The sequence below is a fragment of the Syngnathus leptorhynchus genome, chromosome 15, assembly GCF_054491065.1.
Source record: "Syngnathus leptorhynchus isolate UIUO chromosome 15, UIUO_Slep, whole genome shotgun sequence".
In the NCBI taxonomy this organism is placed as follows: domain Eukaryota; kingdom Metazoa; phylum Chordata; class Actinopteri; order Syngnathiformes; family Syngnathidae; genus Syngnathus; species Syngnathus leptorhynchus.
In genome coordinates, this window is record NC_141209.1 from 930,740 (window position 1) to 958,495 (window position 27,756).

General features: G+C 43.0%; 4 protein-coding genes across 12 annotated transcripts; 2 read left to right on the forward strand and 2 right to left on the reverse strand.

The window, feature by feature from the left end:
* Window positions 1-157: 157 nt before the first annotated feature.
* Window positions 158-5,791, reverse strand: LOC147044888 (WD repeat-containing protein 43-like). Its single transcript, XM_085931616.1, has 18 exons — window positions 5,517-5,791; window positions 4,784-4,918; window positions 4,567-4,688; window positions 4,356-4,476; window positions 4,148-4,266; window positions 3,966-4,068; window positions 3,794-3,858; window positions 3,537-3,696; window positions 3,364-3,450; window positions 3,138-3,248; window positions 2,909-3,049; window positions 2,755-2,841; window positions 2,627-2,658; window positions 2,475-2,538; window positions 2,256-2,369; window positions 2,041-2,110; window positions 1,413-1,471; window positions 158-1,204 (listed from the first exon to the last, which is right to left on the reverse strand). Exons 1-18 carry the CDS (start codon window positions 5,721-5,723, stop codon window positions 1,061-1,063), a joined length of 1,941 nt encoding a protein of 646 aa, XP_085787742.1. The 5' UTR covers window positions 5,724-5,791; the 3' UTR covers window positions 158-1,060.
* trmt61b (tRNA methyltransferase 61B) lies at window positions 5,384-8,912 on the forward strand. Of its 5 annotated transcripts, none has more exons than XM_085931621.1 (8): window positions 5,384-5,400; window positions 6,095-6,743; window positions 7,249-7,351; window positions 7,920-8,110; window positions 8,204-8,295; window positions 8,385-8,587; window positions 8,660-8,728; window positions 8,804-8,912. In XM_085931621.1, exons 2-8 carry the CDS (start codon window positions 6,105-6,107, stop codon window positions 8,836-8,838), a joined length of 1,332 nt encoding a protein of 443 aa, XP_085787747.1. In that variant the 5' UTR covers window positions 5,384-5,400; window positions 6,095-6,104; the 3' UTR covers window positions 8,839-8,912. The 5 variants fall into 5 exon arrangements, with proteins under 5 accessions (XP_085787747.1, XP_085787748.1, XP_085787749.1 ...); XM_085931622.1 differs by lacking the exon at window positions 5,384-5,400 and adding an exon at window positions 5,636-5,966 and having other exon boundaries at window positions 6,294-6,743; XM_085931623.1 differs by lacking the exon at window positions 5,384-5,400 and adding an exon at window positions 5,638-6,059 and having other exon boundaries at window positions 6,294-6,743.
* Window positions 8,913-9,265: 353 nt separating this feature from the next.
* Window positions 9,266-11,785, reverse strand: spdya (speedy/RINGO cell cycle regulator family member A). Of its 5 annotated transcripts, none has more exons than XM_085931968.1 (8): window positions 11,669-11,785; window positions 10,918-11,127; window positions 10,786-10,841; window positions 10,623-10,708; window positions 10,382-10,553; window positions 9,953-10,256; window positions 9,808-9,864; window positions 9,266-9,704 (listed from the first exon to the last, which is right to left on the reverse strand). In XM_085931968.1, the coding sequence occupies exons 2-8, from the start codon at window positions 11,102-11,104 to the stop codon at window positions 9,646-9,648; spliced, it is 921 nt and encodes a 306-aa protein (XP_085788094.1). In that variant the 5' UTR covers window positions 11,105-11,127; window positions 11,669-11,785; the 3' UTR covers window positions 9,266-9,645. The 5 variants fall into 5 exon arrangements, with proteins under 5 accessions (XP_085788094.1, XP_085788095.1, XP_085788092.1 ...); XM_085931969.1 differs by having other exon boundaries at window positions 10,674-10,708; window positions 10,786-10,844; XM_085931966.1 differs by having other exon boundaries at window positions 10,786-10,844.
* Window positions 11,786-12,787: 1,002 nt separating this feature from the next.
* Window positions 12,788-16,309, forward strand: pcare1 (photoreceptor cilium actin regulator 1). Its single transcript, XM_085932620.1, has 2 exons — window positions 12,788-16,008; window positions 16,186-16,309. Exons 1-2 carry the CDS (start codon window positions 12,788-12,790, stop codon window positions 16,307-16,309), a joined length of 3,345 nt encoding a protein of 1,114 aa, XP_085788746.1.
* Window positions 16,310-27,756: the final 11,447 nt, after the last annotated feature.

Sequence of the window (27,756 nt, forward strand, 5' to 3'; positions counted from 1 at the left end):
GCAGGCTTCATTATGTACAAAACATAGCAGACTATGTCTTAAAGCAGTTTACCTTCTTCCACCAAAATTGCATGAGCTTGGCTGTGTTTATTTGTATATTTAATATTTGAAGATTAAGATGTGAATGACAAAACAGCATACATACAACAGACCACTCTAGCCTAATGTTTTTCCTTTTAATTGGAATACATATACACAATTAAAATATCACTTGCAGGCTTTTTGAGCAGCTTTGGTAAATATTTGTCACATTACAACTTATACAACACACACAAAGCACACCCTTACTGTATATTGAGGCATGTTATACAGATGATTGTTTCTGTATTTTTAAATCTAATTTTGGATGAAGTTGAAATATTTAACAGGCTAAGTGAGGTATTTAAAAGATTCACACCACCCTATAAACACTCAGACGTGTTAAAGATTCATTCAAAGTCATTTATCGAGTGTGTTCATTGCATTTTTTTTTTTTTCTCGGTGGCCGTCGGCTTTGGTTTTAAGGCAGTGGACTCCGGACCAAGTCTGGACTAAAGGATGGCAACACGTGAAAACTAAAAAAAAAAAAAAAACACCCACACACCCTTCAGGAGACTTGATTTACAGTAGTTCCTTTAATCTCAAGGACTTCTGCGGGATAGTTTTAGAGTGAAGAGCTCATACAAACGTTTTACTGTACAAAGATTTACATTGTTGCATCGGGTCCTCATAATGTATGGTCTTAATGAGTCCTCCTTTGGCTCAAACAGTTTCTTGTAACATAATAGGCCTGGCGAGTATGATTCTGTGCAACCAATAAGGCGGCGCCACATTGTTTCCTGCACGGCAGAACAATACGTTGTGGTATTGGTTGCAAGATGGCAAAACAAAATCCCGGAGACATCTCCAAATTCCTTCTTCGCTCATTTGGCAGCTAAGAACTGGGATTGGTTCCAAAATGTGGGGCTCAAATTCCGTCACGTTTGTCCATTTTGTAAAACAATACTTTGTTTTCATCATAAAATTAAAATCAGGACACTAAAACCAAAGTACATTTCAGGTCCATGTTGTACTTGACTTGTCATTCTTCTTCACTCTCATTATCGCGCTCCATCTTTTCCTCCCCGTTGGCTTTGGAATCCGTCCTGCCGTCGAAAGCGTCTTCCTCCTGATCACTTTGCTCTTTCTTGTCGTCTTCCATCGCCTCGTCCAACTCCTCCCAATTCTAATGATGAATAATAAACAGCAAATTGGCATTGAGATTTGTTTCTGAGTGAACTGCTGCTGTATCAAATAGAAGAACCCCAAATGTCTGTGTTGTGTTATGTTATGATTTGAAATGGCCGACGTCCTCCTCCGCATGTGGCCTTGCACTAGTCGCAACAAAAGCATTGCCAATTCAAGATTTACTCTGAGGACTTTTCAAAACTTACATCTGAGTCTTCATCCACGAGGCCTTCGGTCCCAGAGGCCTCATCTTCGTCTGAAGATTCTGTTAAAGGCAGAAAATGGGAGCATTGGGTCATTTAAAAAAGAAAAATAAACGGAGGCGGATTTCTATTGAGAAGGAACACCTGCGTCCTACAGACATCATTATTCTTTCTATCCAAAGAAAATTCTTCCAAAATGATTCAAAGTTCTTCACTGAAGTGGAATTGGTCCTTGAAAACAATCACAAGTTGTACTTGAAATATTGGGAGATTCTTCTTGTTACGCAGGCAAACAAAGAATGAAAATTCCAACTCAAGTTAGGGTGTTGCAAAAGTAGGGCTTCGCTTTTAAATTGATGGCTATTTTTTTCTTTTTCTTTTCCCTTTCAATTTTCCAACAAAGAACAAAAGTGATGTCAAAGTTACCGGTGACCAGAGCAGGCGGGGGGGCCTTATTCTGCTCAAGATAAACGGCTAGTGTTGCCAGGCAACAGGAGCAATGTTTGCATGCGGCGCACGCCCCACAATGTCTACGTGAAGAGCAAAGCTGTTGACCGACACCAACCTGAAGATGCGCTTGGAAAAATAGCTTCATGAGTGTCCAAACAAAAGGAGAGGAGCAGCCCCTTACCTTCTTCATAGACCAGCTTGGCTGTGTGGTCAACGTCAAACGCCGTGTTGCTCTGAGTCTTTGTCTCCACCTAGCGGTCAACAATAATAATGTTATGTTCTCAAGGCTGTCACAAAAATCCAGATCTTCTCTCTCCCAGATGACGTGAGATCAGGCAACTAACGATTGATGATTTGTTTTTACGACAGGATCAGGAGAGGCTGAAGCGGACCTACCTGCGTGACCAGGAGGTACAGCTTTCCTTTTAACTTTGTCAGTTTGTGGAGCGTCTTCACTCTGCTCTGGATCATGTGGTAGAGCACTCCCAGCTGGGAAACCAGGTCGGGCAGCTGAGGGACGGCCCAAACGGGTCAAGGAAACCCCGATAAACGGAACTCATATGGAACGTCACAGCGTCAACACAGAAAGATTGAAGTGAGCGACAGCTGACTCACCGAAGACAGGTATGATGTGTGCTGCATTAGTACCGCTTTGAGCCACCGGACCATCAGAGACGCCCTAGGAGAAGGAATGGGAGGTTCAAACGCATTCCTCTATGACATGTAAACTAGGTACAAGTGAGTAGCATCTCATGGAAGCGACTTACGCGAAAGGGTGCCCTTGGAGCCTCCTGCTAATCTATCAAGAAAGAAAAAGAGAAAAATACTCGCTCAAAGCACGGCCACGAAGATCCGGGCTCGCGTCACTGCAGACTACCAAGCGACGCTCACTCACCTCTTCCAGCAAGGGTAAAACGAAAGCGAGGGGTAGCCGAGCCACCGTTTTCTTGATGACCGGGTCTTTACGAGTTTGAAAAACTTTCTGGGAGAGGAAAACACCGATGAGAGGAGCGTGACGGCCATTTTTAACTTTGACCGCTCGTACTCACATTTAGGATAGCGGCGTCGTTGCTCTCGAGGCCTTGCGCCAGCAGCACGGCAAAATTGTCCGTCTGTAAGCAGGGCGCCCCCCTTTGGTCGGAAGACGTAGCCTGCAGATCAATTTCCCCGAGTCGCTCGGCTATTGACTTCTGAAAAGAGCGAAGGGAAAACCGACGTGGCCGTATTTTCATTGAGTGGGCCCGTCGGGGCTGCTCTGTTTTCTGCCATTTAACAAACCTCTTTGGAGTCTGTGCCTTTTCTTTTGGCCGTCGCCTTGACTGGGGCTTGATGGCCGGGAAGACCGGGAATGAGCACTTTGCTCTTGGCGTTGGCAATTGGGGTTTTCACCTGGAGTTGACACACCACAAGATTTGTCGTATTTTCTTCCTTCATCCAAGACAGGCGTTCTATTGCTCGATCGCACGCAAGCAAAGGGCGAGTTAGGTTTCCCGAAAAAGCCTACCTTGGAAACGGCGGACGCGACGGAGAGGGACAATGCGGTCTGAACATTCCGCGTCAGGCAAACGTGCCGATCGGCCGCGTTGAGGTCCTGGCAAGAAGGAAAAAGGAGCTCGGTCATTTACGAGTTATAAACGGGACAGACGGCGCGGGACAACGATCGGCCCGTGCGCTCACCACTCTCTCGGTGACGGGCTGCAGATAGTTGCCGTAAGCCAGCATCACGCTTCGGGACTCGTCGGCCAGGGCGGCGGCGAGGAGGGGGATCGGCGTCGGGGTATCCTTTGTGTCCGACATCTGCAGCGTGCACCAAGGCGACTGGGGCTTCTTGCAGGGCCTGCGACGACACGCTCGGATGAGCTGCCGTGCCGAGCCGAACCGCGAACCGGGTATGAACACGCGGGCAGGTCGGTGGAGAGGTCGGACGCGCTCACCCGTTTAAAAAGTGCTCAAAGAGATGCAGCTGTCCGTCTTCACACACCGCCGCCAGCCTCACCGCCTGCCGAGGGGAGAGAAGCGGGAATTTAGCGGCGTGCTCGTCATCGAGCTTCCATCGGCCCGTCCGATCGGGACGGGTCGGTGATAGTTTGTCATATCTCCTCTGACCTGGTCCTTGCTTTTGGACGCGACGAGGTCGACGTGCTTCGGCTCGTCCGTCAGTACGAACGACGCCACCGAGTTCTTGTCCTTGCCGTCTTCTCGTACTTGCCTGCGGCGAGACAATCTCGGGTCAGTACCCGAGCACCTTTGCGCGTCGCTTCGGGATTTCAACGCAGGCACGCACGCACCACACGCTAAGCAGTCGATCGTGAGCCGCGCCAGACACAAAATAGAGACCGCCGCTGTCACTGGGCTGCGCCGTGGCAAAGCGGAGCGTCGTCACAGCCGTGGAGTGGCCGGTGAATTTCTGCAACGGGAGAGGGAGGCCGATAGGTTGCCGGTCGTGCTCGACCAAAGCGACGCTCGATTGGTGAATACAAAGTTAGCCGCACTCACCCTATAAAGCTCCTTGGTGTCCAAGTCCCACATCTTGATGATCCGTCCGGCTGAGAGCAGCAGTTTACCGTCCGGGCTCACGCACAAACTGGTGACCGCCGCTCGGTCAGCCTTCCACTTGCTGTAAACGACAATTGGGATAGTATTTGTGATCGTTCGGCCCTCATAATGGCTCGTCGTACAGGTGCGGGTATTTCATCACGAGACTGACCTCCGCGTCTTGCCCGTCTGCAGGTCCCATTCCGCAACGTTTGTGTCGTCGGAGCCGCTATATAATAAAGTGTCTTCGGGGTGCCAATGAACGCAATTCACTCCCCCGCTATGGCCTCCATCCTGAAAGCACAAAAACAATGTCGATGCGTAAAAATGCACAATAAACCGCCGATTTGACGTCACCGCGACAAATGACGACAAGGATCGCCGCTTACCAGGGTGCAGTGAAGAGCTCCCTTGGCCGTACTGTAAATGAGGACGGTGCCCGCCACCGTGCCCATTGCCAACAGGTCTGCCCTTTGCTCCAGCTGCACCGCCTCTGATTTCCTCCTCTTCCTCTGAGGACCCTCCTGCAAAACGTACCACATTGACATACATCGGTGCGGGAGAACCGGTTGCATCGATTTGCTACAATTGACAATCGTCCTCTCCAGTATTATCTCGCGCAAAGAAAGTCGGCGACATATGACGTCACGTACAATAATGCCGGTGGTCAGAGGCGGTCAAATGTTATTTTCGCCGCTTTATTCGAGTTATGCTGCTGCAGGAGGAGACGACTCCCCCTGCCACTAACGGCATGTTGCTAACCCGTCTGTTGGATGAATTACAAATGTAAGGTTTGCGCTACCAAAGGACCGTATTCAATAACTTGAGAAATGAGTCATATGTGGTTGTTACATTGTTGTAATGCCGTAATTGCACAGATCACAACTCCACGTGGGACCAACGTGGGTTTTGCGAGCTGTTGACGGCTAGCAGTTAGCTAACTTGCTTCTGCGGCTAAGTCCGTCTCGAACACACACGAGGAGAAAAGGTCTCTGCGCTAAGCAGGGTACGGCATGGTTATTTGCACGTTTCTTCGCAAAAAAATCGCTACCGATCACGTATTGCGGTAATTTGATGACAACGTCCGAGCGCATCTGATTTAGGCCGCGCTAGCTCGCGTACCTTGGCTGTCCGGCATGGTCCCCATTGGATGCATGTAGAAGTGGCACTCAAATGAGCTGAAGGCACGTACTCCTGGTGGAGTGTTTTACTGTCTGTGTTCCAAATTCGAAGCCTCCCGTCCTGGGCGCACACTGCCAGGTACTGGTGTGATTTAGGCGAAAAGACGCAAGGTAGCGGCAGCGAAGAGCTACCTTTACCGTCCGCCATTTCTAAAAGCGCTAGCGTTTGCCTGCGTGCGTGGTTTCCTCCAACCACGTGTGGATACTCGCGCACATGCGCAGTGATGCACACTAAGACCATCCTTTGCTGGATGTCGCGCAGTTATGACGTATCATTCGCAATATCAAGCATGGCGACCTTCTTACAGGCGCATGCATTGGAGCAATGTTGTTGACAATATCGTTTGTTTCCTCTTTGACACCTGCCATTCTAGCAAGGTACCTTACTATGGTAATTGAATCTCTTCTCCTTGTTAAATTAGAATAATTTGACGTAATGACAGTCCAAATGCCCTGTGCTGGACTTCTTGTGTTATCTCGACTGGTACGTATTCACACACGCCCTCTTGAACTTTACAGACGCAGATACATGTTTGTAAAATGTAATTCCAGTCAAGTGGAAATGAAAAGGTTTTCAACAGCTTGTGTGAAATGTAGCAATGATGACAGAGAGGGCTCCAAAACGCAACTACTGAACACTAAGCAGGTAGCAAGGCAATCGCTGTTGTCCAGGAGATCTTTATCTCCCCTCGAGAGGATAAGTTCCCTGCTTCCACAGGATGCATTGGGCCCTGAGGTGATGCAACTGAGAGATCAGAACCAACCACATGAAGAGGAAACATATATGGAGGAGCACAGGTCATCTGATCCCAGTTCAGATGCAAAAGATGGACCATCTTTGGAAGAAAAGAATTCAGACGATTGCAATGATGTGGCTGCACAGCAGATGGAAACCACTCTCCAACGAAAGACCATTCTCGCATACGGGGAGCTGCTAGTGGCCGAGTATCATAAAAAAGGCTGTGTGGAATTCAGGAAGATGTTCCAGCTTCAGCTCGGAACACGTCTTATGAGCAGCTGGGGGATTATCCTGCATGATGATATAGCCGGGCAGCCTGCAGGTCACGTCCAGAGAACAAGCAAGGGGATCCCCATCTTCATACGACGTGCAAGTTTGGAAGATTATGTGCTGTATATGAAGAGGGGCCCTGCTATCTCCTATCCAAAGGTATATACAACAAATGCAAAAGTGTTTCTTTATGCTCACTTTATACCAATGGTCAATGTTTTTAACATCATGCCAGAAGCAGCTGGTGAATAGACTGTGCTAAGGTGCTGTCTGCTGATCAAGCAAAACAGGTCAATAATATTGATGGAAGATTACTAGTTGATGTGGTCTATGCTTATCATCCAGACATAAATAGCGACCAGTGGCTTAGTCTAGTTGGAGAGAATTCTAAAGCGTTCCAAATACACTCAAGCCTTCAGGCTTCTGCCAGAAAGCTCAAAATAAAGCAGATCTTTTGGCGTGACGATTACCAAAAGCACAGTTCCAAATCAACAAAATAATGGATTGATTGGAAGCATAGTTTGGTTTTGGAATGATTTGAGTCGGGACGTGCCAATTAAGGCCACGAGGCTATGCTCTGTTTTTTTCTTTCTTTGTCACAAGATGTATTTTTCATTTGAGTTGTGCAGATCAAATATTTGGTGTCATCTGGTTCTACACTCAGGATGCCAGCGCTATGCTGCTGATGATGGACGTCACGGAGGGAGATTATGTGCTGGAGTCAGGCTCTGGGTCTGGGGCCATGTCTCTGTTTTTATCTCGGGCAGGTACGCACCCACCATTGAGTCATTATTTTTATTCGATAGGACAGGTTGTTATCTAATCATGTAAACCCAAGTGTTATCTTGGCAAGTCCAAGTGTAATGGAGTGGCCACAAAGTGCATCTTGGCATGTCATCGTGCAGTGATTGTCAAAGTTTGGTACGGTACGCGGCTGCCCTCTTGTGGCTAACAACAGAATCACATGCGCATATGTCATCCGTCCATTCGTCAATTTTCTATACCGCTTGTATATTGTGATGTTATATTAATATTCAAAATACATTTATTAAGATGGGCCTGTACAATTAATTCCCTTTAAACCTTCCAGTGCAATGCATTTGGATTTCATTTATAAGGACTGTTTGTCTTTAAACGTATATTGATACAATTTTAGTTCTCTTTTGTGAAATACATTTGTATTGAATTATTTAGTACAGTTTCTACTTGTATTTAAGTGCAAGGCCATTTTTGATGGACTGTAATTCATTGTTGGGCATGATGGTGGTATTACAAATTTGAAGTGTCACTGTGGTAATCAAATGTTTGTTCATTTTGTTGATTACTTTTGGGCAGTGGGCTCCAGGGGCAGCGTGCTGAGTATAGACATCAGAGAGGATCACCTCAAAAGAGCTATGCTCAACTACCAACGCTGGAGAGCCGCATGGAGAGCGCGGCAAGGGGAGGAGTGGCCTGACAATGTCCATTTCCATAAGGCTGACCTTTGTGCGGCTTCCCCTCTTCTTGCCCGTCGGGCATTCGATGCGGTCGGTGTTGAAAGTCACGGCGGCGCTTTCCAAGGAAACAACGCCGTGGGTGGCAACTTTGGTGTTTTACTGATTGGATTATGTCTATTGCAGGTCGCTCTTGATCTGATCAGCCCACAGCTCGTTTTGCCCACTGTGATTCCCCATCTGCACCCCGGGGCCGTCTGTGCCGTTTACCTCGCCAAGTGTGTTCACTGTCTGCCTATCTACCTCCGAGATGTTTTCCACAAAGGTCCAATTTTGTTCACGTTGTTTTTCCCCCCCCCCCACTCAGTATAACTCAAGTGATCGACCTTCTGGAAGGGATTCGATGCACAGCGCTTCCTTTGTTGTGCGAACGCATCTTTGATATTCCGACCCGGGACTGGCTCGTTGGTCCCGCCCGTCTTAAAGATGGGCGGTATTGCTCGAAGAAAGCACCGAGCTTGAATGTAGTCCCCGTCGAGGAGGGGGACGCTTCAATTGAGGAGGAACAAGGTGACTTAACTGTGTTTGTATTTTGGGAAATTCCTTCCAAGTTGAAACTTAACTACCCGTCTTAAATTTCAGATGAAGATCCAGCCTTTGGGAGTATCCCATATATTGCCAGGCCTCACCCACATCAGTTGAGCCATACAGGTGAGATCGTTTTTGCTGAATATAAATGTTACTTTTTTATTTTCTAAACAAATGTTCATTTTCTTATATTTCCAGCATTCCTGGTGAAACTGCGGAAGTTTGTGACATAGCGAGTTGTCGACGATATTTGTTCTTGTGTTTGTATGGAAAATAATTTGTAAAATAAAGACCGAGAGTTAAGTGACTTTGATTATTGTTATAATATTGTACATCAAATGATCTCGATTGAAATCATTGTGAAAATAACGTATTCATGATTGTGCGTCAAATGATCAAGATTTAAATGATTGCGAAAATACCGTATTCGTATCGTCCCTTTTGAGAAATTGAAACGGCAACTAAAAAACACACGGGTGACTCAAGAATAGCACTCACGATGCAGACAAGGCTGAAAAAGAACAATTTGAATCAGCCTCAAATTGGGTGTGTTTGTAGATTGCAATCTCCCAATGTCAACAAATTGCTTTTTAGCCATTTTACTTTGTGTGGGGTGCTGCCGGCAGTCTCAAGCATCATCAAAATAGTTCATATCAGTATTTATTTCATTAGTGAACATTTCAGTCTTTAGTGATAATTGAAAACTGCAACACATGAGTATGTGACATCAAATTGAGAAATCGTGGCTTGGATTCTGCCAAACATAAATTGTCTTTTTAGAAATGCTTGTCAAAATTATTGCTACAAGTGTTGAAGTAAATAAATAACATTGATAAATACTAAGAACAGTGTGCATTATATCATAAATATATAAATAATCATAAGTTATTCATGAGTTTTTCGACTATATTTGTCGGTGCAATCTTGAACGTGAATTCTAAATAGAGGTGGTGTTGCTAAAAGACATTTGCTTCAAAGTAGAAACATCCACGTGTTGGGAGTTTGAAACTGGAAGTTGGGAACTACGCCGACAGGATGGACTATTTATTGATCCAGTCCATGGAAGAGTCGTACATGTAGGAGTCGGAGGACAAACTGCCTGCCAGAAAGTACACAAACATGTCAACTCATAGTTGACTATGTTGACTCAATATTGATGCTAATTTACTGTGCTTCATTTTGCTTCGGGCCAGAATTCTTACTTTTGAGAGATTTGGACATCGTTTTTCTTAAAAAATTGTCTGAACGATGACGCAATTCTTAAAATAGGAGACGATTAATTTTGTCAGTTGATTTGTTGTCGATGAATTGATTCATTTGGGTACCTACCTCTAGTAAGATACCTACCAGGTAACTCGCTGCCGTTGGAAGAACGCTGGGTTTGGTCACAAGTGGCGATGGGTGGTGGGCTTTTCTCCAAACTCAGCGGAGTGCTTTGAGAAATTGTATTCTTGCAGCTGGGCAAAGACGAGCTTCTGGATATCTGAAGCCGCTGACTGAATGTGCTCTTGCGGTTGCAGCGGATACAAGGGACTGGAGAAGCTGAAGGCCCTCGGGGATAAGTGACTTTGTCTGTTTGCCTGTGAGCGCCACTGTGTTGCTCTGAGCGCTCTCGTTTCCAGACAAAGTGAGATGGCATGATGGCCATTACCTGGAAGCACAGAAACCCTCAGCAAAAAAAAAAAAAAAAGCAACTAACAGAACTTAAGGTCAGACATCAAACTTAAAAAAGTTTCAGAGCAAAACATTATTTATGGGTCAACTTTGTTTGTTTACCTCTTCACAGCAACGTCTGCTGACGGCCGCTCTGAACTCGATGCGCACCCAGAACTTGTCCTTCATTTTGAGGAATTGCTTGACCTTCTTCCTCCAGGTCTTACCCAACGCCCAAGGAAAAATCTCATATTTACTCTCCTCCTCTTCTTCCTCCATGCTGTTGGCTAGATACCTACAATGTAAGCATATGAGTTAAAAAAAATGTTCGAGTGTGGGGACTGTAAACCTTTGATGAATTTACAGTGCAATGAAAAAGTTCTTCTTGGTGTATTCTTCAATGGTCAAGTGAGACCTTTTGAAGTAGATGAAAACCATGGCCAGAAGATACTGCAAATTAGATAAGGAAAGACATGAGTTGGAGTATTAACGAGAATTTTTTTTTCTTCAGAAAGGTAGACATTTACCTTGTCTGTAATTTTACAGCAACAGTCCATCAACAAAAAGTCATGGATTAGGTCATCTTCTGAAATTGAGTGAATCATGATTACGTTCTGGCTTCATGTGACGCAAGGAACAACAATGTTGACTTTTCTCACCAAAAAGTTCTAAAAAAGACATCATTTCCTGTTGCTTAACGGTAAAGGTTGGTTGCAGAGTCCTCCTATGAAAGTACATCCCAGTCCTGCAGCTGCTCTTCTCAGGTGGACATTGTTCTTCACTCTTGTTCCTGACCTGGAGGGCGGTGATGGTGGTGGTTCCACACCACTGGGCTGTCCGTTTCATTGTGCTCCTGTTGGAAGTGTGTTCTGGTGTGATAAGGAGATCAATTTAAATGATGAACGCTTCAAGTCTGATTCACTCACAAGACAAAATAGTATTTATTTACACACAGTCAAATTAGAGTTTAAATGGATTCAAGACTCAAAACCATGTTCAGGTTATTCTTGAAACTTGTGATAAATGTTAGAGTAATAATGATGGACGTTGATTGTTTGGCCACATTTTTTTTTTTTTAGTTATTCCACCGGATTACATTTTTTTTCCTCGATTAATTCAACACACGCAGAAGTTTAAAGCGGGGCTCAATCGAATTTGATGAACTGTAGTTGACATGGGTACTTTAACACCCAAATCACATTAATTTCTGGTATGTTTTTGGTAGATTCTCAATCTAAATCCACATTGTAGATTACAAGCAGCATGTTGAATGAAATTTTAGCCGTCACGAAATACAGGTACAATTACTTCCGACTAGCTTTAAATTAGCTTAAAGCTAACCACAAGTGAAAGGTGTTGGTTTCCGTTTCGTATTCATCAATACGAGACTGGATAAATAATAAATACAACCTTTGTGAAAGTGGTGGAGAAATGAGAGTTTGTTTACGAACACTTGTTCCCAAATTTAAACTTCTCCGATACTAGTCGTGTTAGCGACGCCGTGTGACCGCTATGCGTCGCGCCAATACCATACAATGAAATAAATAAGGAAATAAATAAATAAATACATAAATAAATAAATAAATAAATAAATAAATAAATAAAGACATAAATAAAGACATAAATAAATATGGTTTCTATAATTAGCTGTGTTTGTTTATTTTACATTGTCATGGAGGAATAATTTAGAAATTCAAATATTACAGTAGTCATCTTAAGAAGGTAACACTAATGACCATAATGTCAAAAATGTAAAATAACACATCAGTTTTGGGGGGGGTGGAGGGATATGGGGTATAAATATGGATTAGAGTCTGCTTCACATTTTCATCTCCATCCTCTAAATGTGATTTAATCAATGACGCTCATTATTGCAAACGGTGTATTCTACAACTATGAATCTTAATATCATAGAAAGAGCTTGTGTCTTGTTGTTTAATCATGCTTTTATGTAGTACTGTGTCTCAAGAGTGACACCCCGGCAAAAAGCAATTCCTTGCGTGTGCTTTGTTATGAAAGAATATTTTCACTGTGCAGATGCGTCACCATAACAGGTATGTTTGTGCAGACTATAAAAAGCCAGCTGAGGCCAACCCTCATTACCCAAATGAGCTTATGCGCTTACAAGTAGGTGAGTTTTATATGCTTTAACGTGACATATGTAGTTGCCGAGGGGGTTCACCCAAAGCCTCGCTAATCCTTTCAGGAGCTTGTCCTTAGTCAGACACACAGCCATGTGTACAAGAGCATGCAACAAGACAGTTCTACAAACATGACCCACAAGCCATGGATGATTTTTTTTCATCTATGAAACCTTCGAGGGTTATATCCAAATGGATTTATCAGCATTTTGGTTTGGTTGCATCCTCATGGAGCGCGCATTCATCAGATTGAACTCCCGCTGCCATCTGAGGGAAACAGATACAGCCGATGGCTGAGGACCTTGGATATTCTTTGCATCATTTCCATCTCAATGTACTGTTGCCACGTCATCCAGACGTGTAAGTTGATCACATCCAAATATCCAAAATGGGATGCTCACCATCGAAAGGTAACAATTTTGCGACTCTGGGCTCTTTGAGGCGGGGAAGAATGCTCCCCGCTGCACCTAATGAGCAGCCCAGAGAAGCTCATTTTAAAAATGATTACAAGTGCGTTGCTGATGGCAATACTAAAGACAAAAAAAAGACAAGTGGACAGAAACAAGTATTTCAAAGTGATGTAAATATGCCACAGAGAGAAGATACGCACGCAACTGTGCCTGCCCCAGAGGTCATCGACACGGATACATTAAAGAATCGACGAATGGACAACACTGTGGTGCAGAAAAAAGACAAAGATAGGGACAAGCAGGAAGAACCGGAGAAAAAGTTGGGGAAAAAAACAAGAAGATGTTCCAGAGGTTTAAAAGTGCTTAAAAAGAAAGACAAGGACATGGCAAAAATCGATTTCCCAGAGCCTCTGGTAAAAGCTCACCAAGCTGCATATGCCTTTTTAAATCCCAGCATCAACAAATATGATTTTGTTCTCGGTCTGCTGGAACAAGCGACTCAAACGCAAACCTATCTGCAGCCAATGGTTTCTTTTATGGCTTTGCGTTTTGAAGAAATCATTCGAGCACTGGAAGAAATTGTGGATGAAGGTGAAAAGATGCTGAAAGAAAATGGAGAACACCTTTCTTGGCCAAATCCAACCAAAAAACTCTCATCTGCTGTACCTTTCAAATCTGCCTCGGCTATTGAACAACCACCTGATTTGTTGCAGCAGCTGCTTCAGTACACCACGCAAAGAATGCAGAACGTGAGTCAGACAGTTGGAGGAATCGGCGACTCGGCCCTGGAGGATGCAGTGGAATACTTTTCTTCAATCTCCGAACTTTTAGAGGAGAAGCTGAAAGTCAAACGTGGAATTGAGACCAGAATAATGCAGCTCGCATCCCGTATTGAACTGGCATCTCTTCGCAGGCTCGGGCCTGAGGACTCTGCACTGTTTAGTGAGGACAGTGGGATCGGGGCTGAGAGTGAATCCCTGGCTGGATCAGAAAAGCACCATCGGCGTGTTAGTTGTGAATCGAGCGGAACAAATACAACTACTCCCTTCAGTCCTGTGGATTATACCTCCACGACTGGAGTGCAGGTAAAAAAACGTGCACATCAACAAAGTCCGAGTGGTTCCCTTCATTCTTTGAACTCATTAGCTTCGATGTGCACAATGATGGCCAATGTACAGGGGGACTCGTTCCTAGGATCCGTCTCTTTAGATGATGCTGAGGAAGATGACGATGATGAAATGGATAGTCGAAAGGGACAACAATCAAATTCATCACTTGAGCAACAGAAGCCACGGCGGTTACCCACCAAGCGCATAGAAAATTCCAAAAATGTAGAAATGACCATCAAAATGAAAAATGCGATAAGTGGCAAAATACACTTTGCTCACCCACCAAGCGCTGGTACAAAACCAAAAGTTGTTGGTAGTCCAAAAAGAGGTAGAGGTCAGAGGACAGGTGAAAAGGGGCCATCGTTAAAGAGATCTCGAACAACCGCTCGAAGGAATGGGGTCGAAACAACCACACTGGCTCAGGAGAGGCGTTCCCGTTCTGCAGAATCCTTGCGGAGCAAAGATGAGGATCCTACTTTGCTTGAACTGGGAAGGTCCCAGAAGAAAATTGGCCAAAGATTGCAGAAAATCAACAAAAGCAAGGAAACCACAAAGGGAAACAGAACGACTTTGTCATCGACACAAAACCAGAGAACCTCACCGTCTGATTCTCCCAAAATCGACCAAAGAAGCCAATCTTTGGAGAAGGAAGGCAATCTACGTGAACGAGGGAAGTGCATTACCAAAACCACCAGAGCAACTAACAATACAGAGCAAGATGACAGATCAACAAGCCTTGTGAAAGCAACACCACCTCCCAGCCCGCCTATGTCCCCAAGACCACTTTCAGGTCTATATAGAGGCAGAAATTCAGTCAGAAAACTCATAGATACCTTCAGCCAAGGGATCGAGGAGATGGACAGTCCTAAAGTCCTCGGGCCACTTCGGGGTGTACGAAAGTGTGGTGTTCCAGTGTTACCCGGTTTAGGAAGTCCCTCACCTTTCCTTAGCACTGGCAGAACAAGATCTCGGAGCACTTCATGTGAAAAGACTGAGCATTTAGACCTGGATAATCTTCCTCCACCCCCGTTGGAGGTACTAATGGACAATTCATTTGAAAGTGTCCTCTCAGGCGACGGAGCCTCCGAAGGGGCAACCAAATCTGTGAAATCACCTACGGTCAAAGGAGCTGCTTTGTCACAGCGACTACGGGCGTCAGTTAAATCTGGACCCGTCTTACCTAGCAAAGCAGGTGTGCCTCATTGTTCCAAGAGAATATTTCCTGTCGGCCTGGATCATCGAGTCACTGCGATCCAGACCGATGTCAGTCAACCGGACGCTAAAACAGATCTGAACAATTTAAAAGACAAAACGTCTTCTTTGTTGCAGCAAGTCAGAAGAAACAGGTACAGAAGAAATTCCTCAGATTCACACTCTTTTTCAAATGATGAAGCAATATCTCAATCTGCTAGTCAAGAGTACCCAACAAGAATGGAGGAGAATGACCCAATGCCTGGAGGTACTGCAGTCTCTCAAGTGGCTCCCTCGTCTGAAGCCAGTAGCCATCCTCACTTGCTGTCTAAGGGGCGAATTTTGCCATCCACACCTTCTTCTTCAAAATCTTGCCATAGACGACTTCCAAGTCCCCGCAACCATAAAAAGTCCCCGACGCCCCCGTCTTCAGCTAGTCCCCCAGTTAACAGGGAACTCACTACTCCACCAGAAAGTCCAAGGAGCTTCCCCAGGCCAGCAGCGTCAAAGCACATTTTAAACCCTTCGTACCCTTTCAAAGCACCATCTCCACCTGCTTCACCAAAAGTGCAACGATGGTCTCGAGAGAACAGCACGGAGGAATCTTCTCGGTTGACCAGTAATGCTCGTTCCGTTTTCTGTCCGATTTCTCCATCTTTGTTTGAAGCCCAGCCACGTATAGCTTCAAAACTGTCTCAAGCCTGGACCTCTGTCGGAGGCTCTTTTCTCTCAAATATCCGTGGTAAACGTGGCAGATGTTCTGTGTCGGTCCAAGGACCTCAACCTTTTATTCGCCGAAGTTTTTCAGAAAGAAGACCAAGTTTGAACTTTCCACCTCAATCACCAGTCTTCTCAGTGGCTGAGACCTGTGGAAGTGAGCCCTCAATATGCACACAGGGGTAAGTTTTTTTTTTTTTTCCGTCTGGCAGAATAGTGCTTAGTGTGTAAATTAGAATCCAAATGTTTGTCGGTGTCTATCTGTGTCCTGCAAACGACTGTTGAAAAATTGCGGGAGTAGTTCACCGTTGGCCATTTTCCTATCTTGCAATAACGTGGCTATTTTCATCTTGTTATAGACTCGATGATGAAGCCGGCAGAAAAGAAGAATCATGGGGTAGCCAATGGGACCTCAGAGCAAGTCCCCGTTCTGCATCTCACCCAGATCTGTATGTTGTTGGCCAGGCCTTGTACAGAGACTAAATTGGCCAATGAAGTGCCAGTGGGATTATGGATTAACAGCTTTTAAAGAGGATTTAAGAAGATGTCGCTTGAACGCTACGAGAGGAGGGACTAACCTTGCGGCTGTGCAACACTTTCACAATGCATGTATAAACAGTTGCATTATTTCAGCCAATGCTAATTAAACATGTTACGCTACCCCGGACATGTTCTCTGTATTATACGTGTGTCAACACTTTCATAATTACTTTTCATTTTACTGGTCCTCTTGAGCCTTTTGTACTGTGTTTATCAATAAAATGGTGTACAAACCATGGTCCCTATATATATATGTATATTCTCTTCAGCATTTAAAAAAATGAATAGTAATGTGTTGTACCAACACGTGGATTTGTTGTTCGGGGCTGCGCCGAGCACATCTGTTTGTTTACAATTGCAGACAGGTGTCAAAGATACAGCTACAATTTTTTCTGACACAACTATTATTCCGCGTTGCTCAGTCGGTCATGCATAATGCATGGCCTCGGAGAGAAAAAGCGAGGACTAATAAATCCAAACACTCACAGCTGAAAAAGTGAGAGAGCTGGTCTGAATGACTAATGTGGGCAATTTTAAATCATACATTGTTTTGTTTGTAGGCCTATTTTCTCGGCTTACCATTTGAGGTTAAGTTAAAGCAGCTCAATCATTTGAATTGTATCGGATGTAGCGTATGTTTTGCACGACAGCCGCAAATGAAGTTCACAGATGACTCAAAATATCACATGAAAGCTTTCCATTTCTCTTTTGTGGGCCCACATTTCGTTTTCGACTTTTATCCCATTTGCACAGCCAGACTCTTCTGAATGACTTAAAGCTATTGATCTCTTTGGCCCACCGGGACAGATGAAAAAAATATGAGCCACCAGGTGCCATGGATGAATTTCCTCAAGGCACCGTGCCCAGCACTGGTTTGGACATGGGAGCTCCCGGATAATACGCTTTGACAAGCATCTGTGTGGTGCCCCCAACATTCAAGGTAAGCTCCAACTGGGCTGTTGTTGCGTCTGCAGACTTGCTGAAAACCGCCATGGCAGGAGCCCGAAATATATTTCCACAGATTTATTCATAGGAACCCGTATATATATGTTTGTAAAACGTCCCTTCCCTCTTGCAAAAGACACAAAATGTGTACGTTAGTGTTATTATGAGTGCATGCATTCATTTGAGAAATTAGAAACTCATTAATAATCTTCCACTCATTGAAAATTATTGATCTCATATAATAACTTACGTAGGCATCACTCAGTCGATTTCACAAGCCATTGCTTTTTCAGAACAATTCTGTACTTGTAGGTTGGTATTAAAAAATAAATATCGGCACAGAGCCATGTTTAATGACCATTCCAAGTCCAGGTCCTTGATGGAATAAAAAAAATAAAAGAAAAACAAAGAACTGTTAACTGTTATGATTGTTCTAAGCTATGACTCATACGAATAATTTGAGAATGAGGTGGTGTATTATTACACTGATTGCACAGCGGGTTGTTGTTTTCATATGATTAATTGCTACGCCACCATGAAAGATGGGGCTTCACATGATAACATCACTGTCAATCTGGAAATTTGCTCAACCATACAAACAAAATAAATAGCATTGCTTGCTGCTTGTCGAGCACATGCTGCAGAATTTCCCGGCAAACGTTACTCTGGAAAGTCATTTCTTAAGGTCATCTAAAAGGTCTTTCCTGCCTCCTCTATTTGGCCACAGTGGGATAACAAAAAGCGCCAACCTCTTTCCCACTGCAGTCGTGAATATTGAGGAGTGCCACAATCAGCTTAGCCAGAGTCTTGAGGCCATTTGACTTAAGCTGTTGACGGATTTTGCTTCTGGTCATTATTAACTCTTCCTTCAGCCACCATCCCCCATTATTTAACCACAGTATAAAAATTTCATCCAGATATTTCAATACGAAAATGGACCAGTGAAATGAAACTAATAACACCTTGTAGGCAACTGTAATCGATGCAGACTACTGCATGCATTTGAATGCCTGCTCCCTCCCATGTGATTTCAGTCCCGAAAGCGAGTGAACACACAATCGCCCGAGCACGTTCTGCAGCTTTGCATTTGCAAACATCCGTGACTATAATCAAATACCATAATCCAAAGCGTGAAAAAGACACTATAAAAGGAAAAAAAAAAAACATGCTTTACATCCAATGAAAACATCTTACAGTCAATGTCTGCAAAATAAAGCGGTCTAATGTAAACACACATTTAATACAGTGGTTTATTCACATGTATTTTAAGATAATTACTGTATTCACTCCTCTATTGCTCGAGGCTATGGTGATGAATTTGTAGTAGTGGTAATAGTAGAGCTCCCACTGGGTTCATTTTCCAATATAGTGGCATGAGCTTGCATTAAAAAATGTGTGTAACAAAATGTAGGTACACTGGGTGGCAGTGTTAGCAAATATACAATTTTCCCTATGGGCGCCTCTCTTACCTGTTGGAATTTATTTAAAATATAGCTTGTAGATATAGATATATGTCTTCTGACAGCTGAAGATGCTGTGAAAGTAATTAGATATGATCCAAAATTCCCATTTGCAATTTATTTTCAAGTAACTGTCAGAACTGGACACCTATTTGATGGATGAAAGAAGATACAAAGCAGAGATGTGCAGAATACCTCAATTGAACATGGTAATGGCGTGGTTAAACTGTGTGACATCGCACCTTATATTGTTTTTGAAAGAAACTGACGCTTTTCTCAGACATTGTAGGTGGAGCCTTTGTGAAAGGTCAGATAAGCAGCTGTGATATTGTTCTCCTCACTAAATGTCACAATGTCTCTGGGGTCAATCTGACTGACAAAGGACCGACCATACCTTGTTGGATAAAACTGGTGGAGGAGGACAGTGCACAGGGTCACTGTTGCCTTGGTGCCTTGGTGCTATCACGTTGGACTTTTGCATTTTATTTCAGATTATATTACGGAGGTGTGGAAGAAAACGTTTTGACTGGCAAATATGGTCGATCGTACTCGGGAATACGGTTGAACGTGCTGAAATACAACTGGGGGTGGGGTACATGCATGCGGAAGAAAATGTTCCATAGCGTTATAACCGAAAAAGAAAATGCCCAACAAAAATCTTGCACAATGAAACCATCAAATAACAAATTGAGCGTATTCAACACAAACTAGCTTTTTATGCACAAGTCGATGGGTAAAATGCTCCGTTACCTGCATGTACGTTTGAATAAGAAAAAATAATTAAAAACAGTGCGTATGCTTGGTTGTTTAAGCTAGCAAGCATTTGGCAACTCATCCTATTAACAATAATGCTTATGTCCATCCCGGTGATGTCTGAGTTTTGACAGGAACAAGCTCTGAAAGCTCCAATGAAATTAGATTTGCTGCTTATTATCTTTTTATTCAGTATGCAATATTGATAATCCCTAGGGGCGCTGGGCTGCAAATGATTTCGTTATCAAAGGTTTAATGGAGTCTGCTCCAAATGCATTTTCACTAGATAGTCATTCTGTCTTGAAAATTCCACGTTAACCTTTCCCAACATCCTACAGGTTGTGCATGTTAAAAAGTAACAAAAATAATCCAAAATCAAATCAAAAATAAAATGAAATTATGACAGAATCCCAGACACAAGAATTTGCAATCTGAACAAAAAGGAAAGCCATAAGCCAATACATTTGGCTGTTTTAGGATATTCCTAATATTCAATTGTAATGTTGTTAATGGTATGAGGCTTTTTATAAAAACTTAAACAAAATAACAATGCTGCAAAGTTGCCAAAAATGTTATGAGCACAATAACAGAGCCTTGAGGCACACCATTGTGCCAAGTGTGGCCACTTGGACGTCATGAAATGAAATTAACTTCTACAGATTTGGATTTAATATTGAACAAATATTGCGAAAAGGCTCTCGGAAGGCATCGTATCTGCATATCTTTGTGACTTGTGAAAGAAAACAGACAGATGAACAGACTTTTGCTGTGTGTGTGTGTGTCTTCTGTTGATGGAGCGCAGCCCAGAGTCCAGACTGTGATGTCAGACAATCCCCAAGTTGAGATGGGCAATATTAATTACAGATAACATGCTTCACTTCTCATTTTGGCACTAAGGCGAGGGACTGCCATTGCACTGATGGCGACAAGCGCTAACAACGCTTGGCAAACACATGTGTGCGTCTGGCAACATTTACCTTCACATATTTACAGTACTCAACACGTTTTTTTAAACACCAACCATCATGAAGTTTATAACAATTATTTGACTTCAATGTGAGACAATATCACAAGTTTACTAGAATTGGGCTTTGTAATACATATTGACACGATGTGTACATGTGTGTGTGTGTGTGTGTGTGTGTGTGTGTTTTGAGCACTCTCAAAAACAAGAAGTCAGAAATCCCTTAATCCTCTTTTCAGCCTTGATATGCTCCAATGGTAATTAGTAAAAGTGCAGTGCAATTTATGGCATCTCTATACTGTACGTACTAAATTGCATAAATATCCTATTCACAATATTCACTTTACTATAATATAGTACGTGGCATTATATTCTCTTTCTGTCGAGACAAAACACTTGGGAATTAACTGGATTTAAATAATCAATATAATGCCCATTAAAATTTTCCAAACAATGTATTTAATTCACTTTGAACAAAAACTGTGGTTACGATTTACACTAGCACAAGAAAACCAACTTAATTTACAATATAATACATTTAAATGATATAGTGTATTTAAAAATGTTCATTTGTTTTTAGCTTCATTTCTTTCCCGAGTTTAAAATAGTACACATAGAAGATTGTGATTTATTGCGATTAATTACAGAATATTGTGCGATTAAAGATATAAGATATTATGTCATATGTTTATTTTTGTTCATCATAACTGCTGTATTACCTATGGCCATTTATGGAATAGTAATCCAGCACCTGCCAGCAGAGTCTAAAAAATGCAGCAGTATACGGAGCGCATAGTTGCTTGGCACTCAATCATGCTTTTAATCAGCTCCAATTATGTAAGGTAATTGCTGGACAACAAATTCACATCTGATTATTTTCATTTTTTTTTTTTTTTTTTTAACTTTAATGAGGTTCTAGTCCTCTAGTTCACTTCAGTAACTGAGCCCTCCAGGAATATCATTAAAATGTCGTTAAATCGTCTCAGTCGAGCTCTATGCAAAAGAAAGACAAACAACATAGATTGTCATTTATATTTTTACGCCAGATTCCGAGGAGTCTCGGTGAAGGAAGAGGACGATAACAGTGGCCGACAACTGTGACTTAAAGAAGGCTACAGTTGAGCAACTTGAAGCTTTTTTTTTTTTTTTTTGGAGGAGGATGCTGTGACATTGACAGAAGTGATGAAATTGCGCTACTTTTGGAAGAGAGCGCCAGAGTAGGTGAGATAAACGACCACAGCAATAAGCTAAAATGAGGAGAAGCGAGTGTTGGTTGAAAATAGATTTCTTATGTCCGATTTGAGGAGGGATAGAAGTTTTGTCCTTGGCTTCAAGGAGGAGTTGATGGTAGCTGTCAGAAGGTTGAGCTGTGGTCTCAGGACACAAGCTAAGGCAGATAGAAAGGAATGCGGATGGGTCAGGAGCACGTCCTAAACGGAAATGAATGTCCTTTAGATGTACTTGAGCAATATTTCTCTTCGCTTTGAAAGAAATGTTATGCACAGTGTTAAAATATATGTGCAAGATTATATTTGAAGCTACTTGCAAATGCATTTTAAAGACACAATGGAAAAAGCATTAGGCCCAGCTGGGTAAGACTACTTAAGTCCTTTCATTTGTTTGACTGAAGGATGACTGTGTTGTGTGAAGGCATGTTTTGAAGAGATTACGCCTGTCTTGGACTTTTATAAAACTGTTGTCCAACATTTTCTCGGGTAGGATTTGACTCTTAAGACATGCATCCCTCTATCCCAAGCACCAGATCACCGCGGGACTGACATAGCATAAATTCATCCGACTTGACCTGCCCCGTCATATCTTATCCTGGACACTCCCTTGCTCGCCATAGCCAACCAAATTTGCTGTTGGCTCAGATTAAGAAATGACTTACACTCGTAATGGGGCTTGAAAGAGGCTTAATTGGCACAGTATATACTCAGCTTTATGTGTCCACGCCCTCCAGGGTCTATGCTGCTTATTTAGTTATTCACTGTTATGGTCCTCCTGCATTTGCCATTTTCATTGCATCTCCACCAATCAGCTCCCTCGCTCTTGTCATCAGCAAATGTGTTTCATGACAGAGAACTCTCGTTCATCGTGAGGGATTTGTTCCACGCCCACCGGTATTAGGTGGGAAAATTTTTTTGAAAAATCTGCAACGCACCGACAGACGCAAAGATACACAGTATAAAGTATAGGAGGACAAATTAAAGCAATGCTTGCAGCTAAACTGCTGAATGATATCAATGCTCAGAATGGGGTCGACTAGAGCTCGTAGGGACTCTTGAGTCATGAGCCAGCCAACTAGTGATGCACTATGTCGTCTCCAAACTGTTAGCACACGGATAGATTGCAGAGTTGAGCTGGGGCTGTGTGGGTAGTGTGAAATGATGTGCGAGGGGGCGAGAAAGTGTTTAACCCTTTGCCTCAGAAGCGTTGGTCTTTTCTCAACCTGCTGCTCAATAAAAGGGACAGAGTGATGACGTTAAAGGTTGGATGCTTTCAACCTTTGAATGACTGTTCAATACCTTCAAAGTGTAACTGTGGACAGTATTCTGTTTTAATAAATCCATTTTTAGTGTCAAGGATAACCGTCTTTACATTTAACGGGAATGAACCGAGTGGTCCCACAGCAGAGCGCCATGCAAAGCTATCAGTTAGTCTTGGACCACCGTGTTGGATTCCCCAATGCACTTTAGGATTAACTAACACTTCTTTAATCCTGCGGGCTTGTCACTTAGGGAAACCACCAGAGGGGAACCATGAGCTCGCTCTCAAATTTACACCTCGCCAAACACACAAAATTCCCTTCCCTCTACCAAGTGTTGCCCAAGTGTAAATTACAAAATGATTATTATTTTTTTAGGAGGGGCGAGGGTGAGGTCTTGCTTTTCTTCATCTCACTTGTTCATTCTTAACCCGAATTAAACCCAACTCGCTTACGTCAGCCTCGAAGGTTCATCCACAAAAGCAGCTCAAAGTTCAGTTGAAATAAAATAGTTCAGTTCATAAATCTGACAAAAAAAATTCCAAAGCAAATTCCCAAAATGAGGAGTTTTCAATTGATATTGTGTTGCCTCCTCACTTCTTAGAGGAATTGGCTGCAATTCTGACCTTGGTGTTTCCACTCCATAATTCAAGTAGATATGAGCACATAACCCAAAAGACTGCTTGAAATTATGACTTGCAAAAGTGCCCTCATGAATGGCCATAAACATAAACTCCGTCTGAATAAAGAAGCTCCAGTGGGGGCCACAGCTGTGCCGCTATTATGGCAATAAAGTCCCCTGTAGCTCAGATCACTTTTGTTGTGCATTGGCTCTACTAAGAATAAAATTCAGCAGTCCATATAGCAGAGGACTATAACCATTCTGATCCAAATGACTCCCCCCCTGCTCTTTAATGGAGGCCTGTGCAAGCGGAGAATGAATCAGGAAACTAACACGCAAGTCAGAGGGAATCTTTGAGAACAGGGATATCACGTTGGCCAGCTCCAATAGCCCTCCAAATCCCATTACCGTCGGGATGGAACGAATTAGCATGGAAGGAAAAAGGATGGGGAGATGCTCCTTTTCCTCATCCCTCCCTTTGTCAGCACCCGCACACACGACGCACTTTCCTCTAACCTATTGCCAGCGCTGACAGAAAGTTCCACGGTGACACAATTTGTCAAATTACTGGCACCGGTGAGGATAAAACAAGTGATTTCTTCCTGGAAACTCAAAATAGCTGTCAAGACTCAGGCTCAGGTTGGCCTAGGCAAGACAGCAGACATGAGATTTACAACAAAGGAAGAGATGGGAAGGAAGAGAACTTGGTGTGTATCTTGGTTTATCAGCAAATACACGTTGTGTGTTCGGGCATATCATTTGCTTCTGTAGTCTGGAAGTGTTACATTGTGGCTTTATTTGGTGTTGGTTCAATAAAAAGCTTTCAAAAAAAGGGACTAAAAGTGGCATCAAGTCAGAAAACCCCCAATCAGGATTGAAAGAGGATCTAAAAGGTGTGGATGAGTCTGTTGCACACAGTTGTGCTTATGCTCAAAGTTATCCCCCCCCCGCCCCCCATCATCCTGTTTTCTCTTCTGCAGACTATATGGTGTATTACAAGCTGGTAAAATAAAGGTGTCCACTGCTTTTGTGCTCTGACAATCATGAAGACCACTGAAAGTGACTTCAAAGATTGCGGAGTCCTCTCATATCAAAACACGGGCAGCCATACTGGATGTGCAGAATTCTGCAGGGAAATTTAACTTAACCTTCCCATCCACATACTGTGCTGTTTTCTATTTTTCCACAGATGAAAGATACTGTGCACCTGAGACCTTTGCATCTCAATTTGTTGCACTGAGGAATGCTGTGATATTGTACATGTAGCTCTTATTGTTTAGCACAAAACAAAACATAAATAGGAAAACGGCAATGAAGGTGAGCAAGAAAAAAAAAAAAAAGACCACCTACGGTGAGCATATGAATAAAATACAGGACAGAAGGTCAGCCATGACATTTCAGCTAGCAAACACTTTCATTTGCAAAGCACCAAAGAGATCACTTCAGACTTACCAAGCAGCTTCATGTTCACAGTCTATTCTATTAGAAAAATTCTATCAAGTTCTTTTACCAACTGTGATCCGTTTTGCGGTGCCTTTCATTGACCTAAACGATTAGAACTTGCAAACAAATCATTTTTTGTGTATTGCCATTTTTGGGGGCTTTTATAGTCATTCCTGATGTTAGGAACATGAAGGTGACCATGTTCTTAGCGCAATTGAGTGTTTCAAAAAGCCAAAATGAACCCTACTGGCCCAGCTGTTGTGTTCCTCACCACTATGCCATCCGAGCAAAACATGGAGAGTTCAGAAAAGCTGCAACTCGGCAGGCCAAGGGCAAATCCAGCAGTGCATGAAATTGCAAGAATCCACAACTAAGCTGCCCATGTCTGTACTTCAAATTGCACAAGTCCATTCTGTTGAAGTGATTAAGCACAGAAAAGTCAAGAAATTAGGTCAAAGATGTGCTCAGACATAAAAGATGTGCTTTTAAGGATGTCATCAACACATATATGTACACAATATGTGTTGATGTTTGACTCCTTTGATTTGGGTTTTCTTTTTTAATATTTTTGATCATTTATTTATACGCACACACGCACACAGGACTGAGAAAAGGGCACAGGAGAAAAGGGCCAGGTGCTCGGGCAGATGGAAGCATATGTTTGAATGCGGCCCAGGGTTCAGTCATGAAGCAACACAAGGACATACAAGGAAGAAAAAGCAGCTCTATGTGGACCAATGAGGTAGGTGGTAGTATTTGCGATTTCATGTTCGTTTGCATGGTGAGCAAGCTGTCGGAGAACCCAAATGCACGGAAGCAAGTGGGGAGCCAAGCAGGAGCTAGCGTGAGCTCCTGAAATATTGAATTAGAAAAACAAACAAAAAGGAAAACAAGGGACTATGGAATACTCCAAACACTAAATTAACGGTCCAAAAGAAGAGTCAAAGTAGCAAACCAAAACAGGGGCTAAATTAAGGACAAGATGGGACTCAGCAACATGCAGCAAACCCAAACAATGGAAAAAAAAAAATCAGAAGAAGAAAGCAGAAAACTAAATAAGTGACGAGACAATGAGTGGCCGAGGGAGCTGATTGGAAACAAAAGAGGCACAAGAAAACATGACATCCGATGAAACAGAACCAAATCAAAATGTAAATCGATTAAGACACAACCACACTCGCGACAAAAGCACAGCACGCTCATTGTCGATGGCCCAACTGAGTGGTTGACACGATCCATCCAAGCATGCAGCTGAGGAAACGTTCAATTCCCAAAGTCACTCTCCATTTCGGAGATCATCCCTAAACAAATGTTGCAAGAACGATCGACCCTGCTTTCTCAAGCTAGAGTAAATATGGTGTTGTGGCGTGTCCTGCCGCAACCCCGGCTGAGGTGTTTGAAAGTGCCTTGCTGACGTTCATTCTAAAGATTGGTGGAAATTTGCTGTGTCTTCAGGCCCGGCAGCAGAGCTTGTTACTCCATTATTTGGCTGACAGCGTGCTTGCGTCTGCATGCTATTCAAAGCCGTCATATTGTTCAAAAAGCTTTGGATACAGCACTTTGACTTATCTTAACTTCACCACTTGCCTCTCTGGTTCTGCAATGAAACCTTTAAAAAAACAATATTAGCTCAGTAGATAGACACTTGTCATTTCATATTTGTGAAGTCTGGTCGAAAATATTACATTGTGTATTGATGGGCATTCAAAATGAAACAGAACATATTGAATTATGTACTAACATTATTGCTATTCAGTTTAATAATATAAGCTCTCTTGTGACAAGGGCAGACTGCCGGCAAAATAAATTTGAATGTGTTGAAGCTGCCTCTTTGTTATTTTATAACGCTACATGCCTTTAAACTCCATCCATCCATTCATCTCAAACTTCTTTTGTGTCATGTTGGCAAAAGTAGAAGGCCGAATGTATGTAAGGGCAGGAACAAGCATGATCATAATGTGCAGCATTGATCCAACCAAATTGAGATTGACAGGAAAGTTCTGCTGTCATTTTAGATGCTTTGTCATGCGGTTTCTCAGAAAATAATACATCATATTTATTGTGGGCACAATTTTTGTATTCTACTGTGTCCACTGCTGCATTTGGAGAGTAGTTATCCAAAACAAATTGATAGAATTGAAAATGTAAGCCAACATCATTTTACATCCGGAGTTTTGGAAGGAAAATAAGGACCCAGTGTTGAAAGTAGTCATCATTTGCCACTCACAGGGTCTGCAGATCCGACTCTGCTCAGTTCTACTTGTCTCGTGACGGAGCAGTCGATTTTCCCCATCCAAATTGAAAAGTGTAATCATTAAATGGCATGGAAGGCACGAGTCAGAACAAGGCGCTAACAAACAACAGCGGTGAAGGAGTGTGTAGCTAGATGGCTTTGTTCCTCATCGCCATGGCTGTTTGCCACTGAAAGGACACACATTTGATTTGGCAGCAATTGATTGGCTTTCGGAAACTGCCCTGAAAAGATTTCAATGCTTTGAAGCATTTCCTATGCTCAAATTTGTCAAATTTATCTGCTGGCTTCACCCGTGTATTTCAGGTATTGACAGTGTGCAATTACTCACAGCCAGCACAAGTTGTCAAACCTGTCATTATGTTGCTCTGTAGCTATTGAAGAATATTTAATATTGCTCAAACGCTGTAGTGGAAAGAAAACCATTGCAACATGGTAGAGGTCGAATGACGGGATATTTTGCC